This window comes from Pithys albifrons, chromosome 6 (genome assembly GCF_047495875.1).
Source record: "Pithys albifrons albifrons isolate INPA30051 chromosome 6, PitAlb_v1, whole genome shotgun sequence".
In the NCBI taxonomy this organism is placed as follows: Eukaryota; Metazoa; Chordata; class Aves; order Passeriformes; family Thamnophilidae; genus Pithys; species Pithys albifrons.
This window is the reverse complement of record NC_092463.1, coordinates 63,728,519-63,738,149: the sequence shown is the minus strand read 5'-3', so window position 1 is coordinate 63,738,149 and position 9,631 is coordinate 63,728,519. Positions and strand designations below refer to the sequence as shown.

General features: G+C 64.6%; 1 protein-coding gene across 1 annotated transcript; it reads left to right on the top strand.

Annotated features, from left to right (window-relative positions):
* The first annotated feature begins 706 nt into the window (after positions 1–706).
* Positions 707–3,153, top strand: LOC139673564 (basic proline-rich protein-like). Its single transcript, XM_071559323.1, has 2 exons — positions 707–928; positions 1,603–3,153. Exons 1-2 carry the CDS (start codon positions 707–709, stop codon positions 3,151–3,153), a joined length of 1,773 nt encoding a protein of 590 aa, XP_071415424.1.
* The last annotated feature ends 6,478 nt before the right edge of the window (positions 3,154–9,631 follow it).

Here is a 9,631-nt window from a genome sequence, read left to right as displayed (position 1 = left end):
CTGCCCTCAGCAGAGTGACCAGCAACACAGCTTGAGATAACCGCGTCCAGCGATAGGGCTCAGAAAGCCAAGGAGCTTTTAAGGCTGCGAGTTGAGGGGCTCAATTGGGACCAGTTGACAGGCTCAGGTGGAGCAAGTTAAACCCATGGGGCGGGGCCGGGCCGGGACGAGGGGCGGAGAAAGGGGCGGAGCAAAGGCGAGGCAGCAGGCGGGGTCGACAAATGGGCGGGGCCAGAAAATAGGGACGGGGCTGAGGCGGAGCCATGAGGAGAGCCGAGCGAGGGGAGCGGAGGGGACAGGGCAGGACCGGGGGGGCATGAGCTGGGTGGAGAGAGGGGAGGGGGCGAAGCAAATGGGGAGCCGGGGACCGGGACCGGGGCCACGTCCGGGGCGGAGAAACGGGCGGGGGTGCGACGAGAGGCGGGACCGTGGGTGGTGCTGAGAATGTAGCGAGGCCATGGGCAGGGGTGGGGTGAAGGGCGGGGTCAGTCTCCGGTGTCTCCAGCCCACGGCCAGACCCGCCTTCCCGCTGGCGGCGCGGCAGCCCATTGGCCAGAGTGCCTGTCAGTCTCCGGCGGCTCCGGCCCGCGGCTAACCCCCGCCTCAACACTATCGACGAGGCACCCCATTGGCGGAAGCGCCTGTCAGTCTCCATCGGCTCCAGCCTGCGGCTAGCCCCGCCTTAACTCAGCGTCGCGGGAGCCCAATGGCGGAAGCGCCTGTCAGTCTCCGTCGGCTCCAGCCCACGTCCAGCCCCGCCTTCCCGATGGCTGCGAGGCACCCCATTGCCGGACGCTCCTGTCAGTCTGCACCGGCTGCCGCCCACGGCTGTCCCCGCCTTCCCAGTGGCGGACGCTCCTGTCTCCGGCGGCTCCTGCCCGCTGCCAGCCCCGCTAGCTGCGCCGCCGCTCCCGACCGTATCCGCCAGGTGAGTGTTCTGCTTGCTGAGCTGATTTAGACGGTAGTTCCGGGTGTTGTATCGTCAGTGCATCTGCACACCTGCCTTCTAATTTGTTTTTTTTCACAGGCAGCCATAGAGCCATCAGGCCAGGGTGACAAAGGTCTGTCCAGTGAGATGTCTCAGTAAAGGAACCTGAGGTAGGGACTTCTGTGGGAATGATGTGCTCTGAGATGATAGGTCAGTATGTGCCATTTGCCTCTGGGTGGTTTGGTTTTTTTTTTCTTATCTTTGTAATTTCCTTTTGGTAACAGGAAACTTGTTGTGAACTCTGTAGAAAACATAAAATTACTTTTGAAATACAAATGCTTTCCTTTGCTGTGTGGCATTCAGAGCTTTCCAAGGTCATTATTAAGGTGCTGCCTGTTTTCAGCACTCAGGAAATGCAGTCTGTAGCCAGTGCTCATTTGCCAGCCCACGTGGTGGAGGTTGTCCCTCCGGACAGAGGTGCGCCGTGGCTGGGTGGACACAGTTGCTGTGGATTGGGTTCAAGGTGGGAAGGTATGGGAGGAAGAAGGTACTGAGGTTCCAGGTCGAGTCCAAGGCCCGAGGTGTCGCCCCTCGTCAACACCCCCGTTAGGGTTTCCCGGCGCCCGAGGCGTCGCCTCTCGGCAACCCCCCCTTGGGGTCCCCCGGCGCCCTAGGCGCCACCCCTCGGCAACATCCCCCTGGGGAACCCCGGCGCCCGAAGCGCTGCCCCTCGGCAACCCCGCCTTGGGGACCCCCGGCGCCCGAGGCGCCGCCCCTCGGCCAGTCCTGCCTTGGAAACCCCCAGCGCCCAAGGCACTGCCCGTCGGCCAGCCCCGCCTTGGGGACCCGAGGCGCCCGAGGAGCCGCCCCTCGGCCAGCCCCGCCTTGGGGACCCCCGGCGCCCGTGGCGTCGCCCCTCGGAAACCCCGCCTTGGGTACCCCAGGCGCTCCCCCACCCCAGTGCCCGAAATGTCGACCCCCAGAAGCCCCCCCTGGGGAGCCCCGCCGGTGCCCGAAATGTCACCCTCCGGGAACCCCCCACCGGGGACCTCCCCCCCAATGCCCGAAATGTCGCCCCCTGGGAGCCCGCCTTGGGGACCCTCCTTCCCGGTGCCCAAAATGTTGCCCCTCGGGAGCCCGTCTTGAGGACCCCCCTTGCCGGTGCCTGGACTGTCGCCCCGCGGGAACCCGCCTTGAGGACCCCCGTTCCCAGTGCCCGGAATGTCGCCCCTCAGCAACCCCCCCTTGGGGACCCCCGGCGCTCGAGGCGTCGCCCCTCGGCAACCCCCCCTTGGGGACTCCTGGTGACCGTGCATCGCCTTTTGGCAACCCCCACCTTGGTGACGCCTGGCGCCCGAGGCGTCGCCTCTCGGCAACCCCGCCTTGGGGAACTCCGGCGCCTGGGATGTCGCCCCTCCGCAACAGCCCCTTGGGGACCTCCGGCGCCCGAGGCGTCGCCCCTCGGCAACCCCCCCTTGGGGACCCGCGGTGCCCGAGGCGTTGCCCCTTGGCAACCCCCCTTTGGGACCCCCGGCGTTCAAGGCGTCGCCCCTCGGCAACCCCCCCTTGGGGACCTCCGGCGCTTAAGGAGTCGCCCCTCGGCAAACCCCCCCTTTAGGGACCCTCCGCGCCCAAGGTGTCGCCTCTCGGCCAGCCCCTCCTTGGGGACCCCCGACGCCCGAGGCGCGGCCCCTCAGCCAGCCCCTCCTTGGGGACCCCCGGCACCCGAGGCGTCGCCTCTCGGCCACCCCACCTTGGAGACCCCCGGCGCCCGAGGCGCCGCCCCTCGGCCAGCCCCGCCTTGGGGACCCCCGGCACCCGAGGCGCGGCCCCTCGGCCAGCCCCTCCTTGGGGACCCCCGGCGCCCAGGGCGTTGTCCCTCGGCAACCCTGCCTTGGGGACCCCCAGCACTTGAGGCGCCGCCCCTCAACCAGCCCCCTCTTGGGGACCCCCGGCACCTGAGGCTTCGCCCCTCAGCAACCTCGCCTTTGGGACCCCCAGCGCCCAAGGGACGACCCTCGGCAACCCCCGTTCCGGGGACCCCCGGCGCTCGAGGCGCCGCCCCTCGGCAACCCCGCCAGGCGCTCCCCCACCCCGGTGCCCGAAATGTCGCCCCCTGGGAGTCCCCGCCAGGGACCCCACCTCCCGGTACCCGAGATGCCGCCCTCTGGGAGCGCCCACCGGGGACCCCCGCCCCCGTTGCCCGAAATGCTGCCCCCCGATAGCCCCCGCCGGGGACCCCCCGGCGCCCGGTGCCCGAAATGTCGCCCCTCGGGAGCTCCCGCCGGGGACCCCTCCTTCCGGTGCCCGAAGTGTTGCCCCCCGGGAGCCCCCGGAAAGGACGGCGCCCCCCAGTGCCAGAAATGTTGCCCCCTGGGAGCCCCGGCCGGGGACCCCCCCCCGCGTGCCCGAAATGTCGCCCCCCCCCGGAAACCCCTATTGCGGAGCCCTGGTGCCGACAATGTGGGCCCTCGGGAACCCCCTCTGGGGACCCGGGTGCCCAAAATGTCGTCCCTCGGAAACCCCCATTGGGGTGCCCCGGGGCCCAAAATGTCGTGCCTCCGGAACCCACCTTGGGGACCCCCAGTGCCCAAAATGTCGTCCCTCGGGAATCCTCCTTGGGGACCCCCGGTGCCCAAAATGTCGTCTCTCGGGAACCCCCCTTGGGGACCCCCGGTGCCCAAAATGTCGCCCCCCGGGAACCCCCCGCCAGGGACCTACCCCCCATGCCCGGAATGTCGCCCCCTGGGAGCCCGCCTTGGGGACCCCCCTTCCCGGTGCCCAAAATGTCGCCCCTCAGGAGCCCGTCTTGGGGATCCCCCTTGCCGGTGCCCGGAATGTCGCCCCTCGGCAACCCCCCCTTGGGGACCCCCGACACCCGAGGTCTCGCCCCTCGGCAACCCCCCCTTGGGGACCCCAGGCGACCGAGACGTCGCCCCTCGGCAACCCCCCCTTGGGGACCCCCGGTGCCCTAAATGTCGTCCGTCGGGAACTCTCCTTGGGGACCCCCTGTGCCCTAAATGTCGTCTGTCAGCAACCCCCCCTTCGGGGATCCCTGGCGCCCGAGGCGCCGCCCCTCAGCAACCCTCCCTTGGGGACCCCCGGCGCCCGAGGCGTTGCCCCATGGCCAACCCCCCTGGGGGACCCCTGGCGCCCAAGGCGCTGCCACTCGGCCAGCCCCCCTTTGGGGAACCCTGGCGCCCGAGGCGCCACCACTCGGCCGGCCCCCCTTTGGGGACCCCCGGCGCCCAGGGTCGCCCCTCAGCAACTCCACCTTTGGCACCCCCGGCGCCAAGGGACGCCCCTTGGCAACCCCTCCTTGGGGACCCCCGGCGCCTGATGGACGACCCTCGGAAAGCCCCCTTGGGGACCCCCGGCAACCCCGCCTTGGGGACTCACGGCGCCCGAGGCGCCACCCATTGGAACCCCTCCTTGGGAACCCCCGGAGCCCGAGGCGCCGCCCCTCGGCAACTCCCCGTCGGGGACCACCGGCGCCCGAGGCGTCGCCACTCGCTACCCCCGCTTCTGGGACCCCCGGCGCCTGAGATGTCGCCCCTCGGCAACACCCCTTGGGGACCCCCAGTTCCCGAAATGTCGTTTCTCGGCAACTCCACTGTCAGAACCCCCTAGGTGCCCAAAATGTCGATTCTCTCAGGAACCCCACTTGGGGACGCCCGGTACCCGAAATGTCGTCCCTCATGAACACCCCTTGAGGACCCCCGGCGCCCGAGGCTCCGCCCCTCGGCCAGTCCCTCCTTGGGGACCCCCGGCGCCCCAGCTGCCGCCCCTCGGTAAGCCCGCTTGGGGAGCCCCGGCGCCCGAGGCGCCGCCCCTTTGCCAGCCCCTTCTTGGGGACCCCCAGCGCCCGAGGCACCACCCCTCGGCCAGCCCCGCCTTCGGGACATCCGGCGCCCGAGGCGCCGCCCCTCAGCCAGCCCCCCTGGGGACGCCCGGCACCCGAGGAGCCGCCCCTCGGCCAGCCCCGCCTTGGGGACCTCCGGCGCCCAAGGCGCGGCCCCTCGCCCAGCCCCCACTAGAGGACCCCCGGCTCCCGAGGTGCCACCCCTCGGCCAGACCCCCTTGGGGACCCACGGCGCCTGAGGTGTCGCCCTTCGGCAACCCCACCTTTTCACTGGGCGCAAAGCTCGATGGTGCGTGCCACGTGCAGGTCCGGGAAAGAGCCATTTTTCAGCCCAGAATTCCAGACGGATGAAGATTCCTGCCAGGGAAAAGGTGCCAGGACAGAAAGTGATTGTTCTTTTTCTAGGGTTAATGAGGCCCCATCATTGGCACCTGAGAGCCCAGGGCTGCCACCCTTTCCCTGGACACAAAGCTCGATGGTGCGTGCCACGTGCAGGTCTGGGAAAGAGCCATTTTTCAGCCCAGAATTCCAGACGAATGAAGATTCCTGCCAGGGAAAAGGTGCCAGGACAGAAAGTGATTGTTCCTTTTATAGGGTTAATAGAGCCCCATCATTGGCACCTGAGAGCCAAAGGCTGCCGCCTTTTCCCTGGGCGCAAAGCTCGACGGCGCGTGCCACATGCAGGTTTGGGAAAGTGCCGTTTTTCTGCCCAGAATTCCAGACGGACGGAGATTCCTGCCAGGAAAAGGTGCCAGGACAGAAAGCAATTGGTCCTTTTCTAGGGTTAATGGGGCCGCATCATTGGTACCTGAGAGCCAAAGGCAGCCTCCTTTTCCCACGGCGCAAAGCTCGACGGCGCGGGCCACATGCAGGTTCGGGAAAGTGCCATTTTTCACCCGAGAATTCCAGACGGACGAAGATTCCTGCCAGGGAAAATGTGCCAGGACAGAAAGTGAGGGTCCCATTTCTAGGGTTAATGGGGCCCCATCATTGGCACCTGAGAGCCAAAGGCTGCCGCCTTTTCCCTAGGTGCAAAGCTTGACGGTGCGTACCAGCTGTAGGTCCGGGAAAATGCCATTTTTCATCCCAGAATTCCAGACGGACGAAGATTCCGGCCAGGGAAAAGGTGCCAGGACAGAAAGCGATTGTTCATTTTCTAGGGTTAATGGGGCCCCATCATTGGCACGTGAGAGCCAAAGGCTGCCACCTTTTCCCTGGGCGCAAAGCTCCACAGCGTGTGCCACGTGCAGGTTTTGGAAATTGCCATTTTTCAGCCCAGAATTCCAGACGTACGAAGATTCCTGCCAGGGAAAAGGTGCCAGGACAGAAAGCGATTGTTCCTTTACTAGGGTTAATGGGGCCCTATCATTGGCACCTAAAAGCCCAACGCTACCACCTTTTTTCAGGGCGTAAAGCTCGACGGCACGTGCCACGTACAGGTCCGGGAAAGAGCCATTTTTCAGCCCAGAATTCAAGATGGACGAAGATTCCTGCCAGGAAAAGGTGCCAGGACAGAAAGCGATTGCTCCTTTTCTAGGGTCAATAGGGCCCCATCATTGGCACCTGAGAGCCCAAGGCTGCCACCCTTTCCCTGGGCGCAAAGCCCGACGGTGCGTGCCACGTACAGGTCCGGGAAAGTGCCATTTTTCAGCCCAAAATTCCAGATGGACGAAGATTCCTGCCAGGGAAATGATGCCAGGACAGAAGGTGAGTGTTCCTTTTCTAGGGTTAATGGGGCCCCATCATTGGCACCTGAGAGCCAAAGGCAGCCACTTTTTACCAGGGCGCAAAGCTTGACGGCGCGTACCAGGTGCAGGTTTGGGAAAGTGCCATTTTTCAGCCCAGAATTCCAGACGGACGAAGATTCCTGCAAGGGAAAAGGTGCCAGGACAGAAAGAGTTTGGTCCTTTTCTAGGGCTAATAGGGCCCCATCATTAGCACCTGAGAGGGCAAGGCTACCACCTTTTCCCTGGGCGCAAAGCTCGACGGCGCGTGCCACGTGCAGGTCTGGGAAAGTGCCATTTTTCAGCCCAGAATTCCAGATGGACGAAGATTCCTGCAGGGAAAAGGTGCCAGGACAGAAAGCGATTGTTCCTTTTCTAGGGTTAATGGGGCCCCATCATTGGCACCTGAGATCCAAAGGCTGCCACCTTTTCCCTGGGCGCAAAGCTCGACGGTGCGTGCCACGTGAAGGTCCGGAAAAGAGCCATTTTTCAGCCCAGAATTCCAGATGGACGAAGATTCCTGCCAGGGAAAAGGTGCCAGGACAGAAGGTGAGTGTTCCTTTTCTAGGGTTAATGGGGCCCCATCATTGGCACCTGAGATCCCAAGGCTGCCATCTTTCCCCTGGGGGAAGAGCTGGATGGTGCGTGCCACGTGCGGGTTCTTTCGGGTACCCCCAATGCCCGAGGTGTCGCCCCTCAGCCACCCCCCTTGGGAGCCCCCTGTGCCCGAAATGTAGTCCTTTTGCAACCCCCCTTGGGGACTCCCGGTTCCCGAAATGTCGTCCCTCGGCAACCCCCCTTGGGGACCCCTGACGCAGAAAATGTCGTCCCTTGGGCACCCCGCAGTGCCCAAAATGTCCCTCGAGAACTCCCCCGTCAGGACCCCCTAGGTGCTTAAAATGTCGATTGTCTCAGGAATCCCAATTGGGCACGCGCGGTGCCCGAAATGTCGTCCCTCGGGAACACCCCTTGGGCATCCCCGGTGCCCGAAGTGTCGTCCGTCGGAAACCCCCCTTGGGGACCTCCGGTGCCCGAAATGTCGTCCGTCGGACAACCCCCTTGGAGACCCCCCGGTGCCCAAAATGTCATCCGTCGGGAACCCCCCTTGGGGACCCCAGTTCCCGAAATGTCGTCCCTCGGCAACCCCCCTTGGGGACCCCCGATGCAGAAAATGTCGTCCCTTGGGCCCCCCGCAGTGCCCAAAATGTCGTCCCTCGGCAACTCCCCCGTTGGGACCCCCTAGGTGCCCAAAATGTCGATTTTCTCGGGAACCCCACTTGGGGACGCCCGGTGCCCGAAATGTCGTTCCTCGGGAACACCCCTTGGGGACCCCCGGCGCCTGAGGCTCCGCCCCTCGGCCAGTCCCTCCTTGGGGAACCCCGGCGCCCGAGGCTCTGCCTCTCGGCCAGCCCCCCCTTGGGGACGTCCGGCCCCTGAGGCGCCGCCCCTCGGCCAGTCCCCCCTTGGTGACCCCCGGCGCTCCAGCTGCCGCCCCTCGGCAAGCCCCCATTTGGGAGCCCCAGCGCCCGAGGCGCTGCCCCTTTGCCATCCCCCCTTGGAGACCCGGGCGCCAGAGGTGCTGCCCCTCGGTCAGCCCCGCCTTAGGGACCTCCGGCGCCTGAGGCGCCGCCCCTCGGCCAGTCCCCCCTTGGTGACCCCCGGCGCCCCAGCTGCCGCCCCTTGGCAAGCCCCCATTGGGGAGCCCCAGCGCCCGAGGCGCTGCCCCTTTGCCATCCCCCCTTGGAGACCCCGGGCGCGAGAGGCGCCGCCCTCGGTCAGCCCCGCCTTAGGGACCTCCGGCGCGAGAGGCGCCGCCCCTCGGCCAGGCCCCCTTGGGAATAGGTGGCAGCCTTGGGCTCTCAGGTGCCAATGATGGGGCCCCATTAACCCTAGAAAAGGAACAATCGCTTTCTCTCCTGGCACCTTTTCCCTGGCAGGAATCTTCACCCATCTGCAATTCTGGGCTGAAAAATGGCACTTTCCCGGACCTGCACATGGCACGCACCGTCGGGCTTTGCGCCCCGGGAATAGGTGGCATCCTTGGGCTCTCAGGTGCCAGTGATGGGGCCCCATTAACCCTAGAAACAGAACATTCACTTTCCATCCTGGCACCTTTTCCCTGGCAGGAATCTTCGTCCGTCTGGAATTACGAGCTGAAAAATGGCTCTTTCCCGGACCTGCACGTGGCTCGCGCCGTCGAGCTTTTCGCCCAGGGAAAAAGTGGTACCCTTGAGCTTTTAGGTGCCAATGATGGGGCCCCGTTAACCCTAGAAAATGAGCAATTGCTTTCTGTCCTGGCACCTTTTCCCTTGCAGGAATCTTCGTCCGTCTGGAATTCTGGGCTGAAAAATGGCACTTTCCCGGACCTGCACGTGGCCCGCGCTGTCGACACTTCCACCCACGGAAAAGGTGGTAGCCTTGGGCTTTTAGGGGCCAATGATGGGGCCCCATTAACCCTAGAAAATGAGCAATCCCTTTCGGTCCTGGCACCTTTACCCTGGAAGGAATCTTCGTCCATCTGGAATTCTGGGCTGAAAAATGGCTCTTTCCTGGACCTGCACGTGGCACGCGCCAACGAGCTTTGCACCCAGGGAAAGAGTGGTAGCCTTGGGCTTTTATGCGCCAATCATGTGGCCCCATTAACCCTAGAAACAGAACATTCACTTTCCGTCCTGGCACCTTTTCCCTGGCAGTTTTTTTCCATCTTTTCCATCTGCAGTTCTGGGCTGAAAAATGGCACTTTCCCGGCCCTGCACATGGCACACACCATCGAGCTTTGCACCAATGGAATAGGTGGCAGCCTTTGGCTCTCAGGTGCCAATGATGGGGCCCCATTAACCCTTGAAAAGCAAGAAACACTTTCTATCCTGGCACCTTTTTCCTGGCAGGAATCTTCGTCCGTGTGGAATTCTGGGCTGAAAAATGGCACTTTCCCGGACCTGCACGTGGCACGCACCGCCGAGCTTTGCGCCCTGGGAAAAGGTGGTAACCTTGGGCTCTCAGGTGCCAATGATGGGGCCCCATTAACCCTAGAAATGGAACCCTCACTTTCTGTCCTGGCACCTTTTCCCTGGCAGGAATCTTCGTCCGTCCGGAATTCTGGGCTGAAAAGGGGCA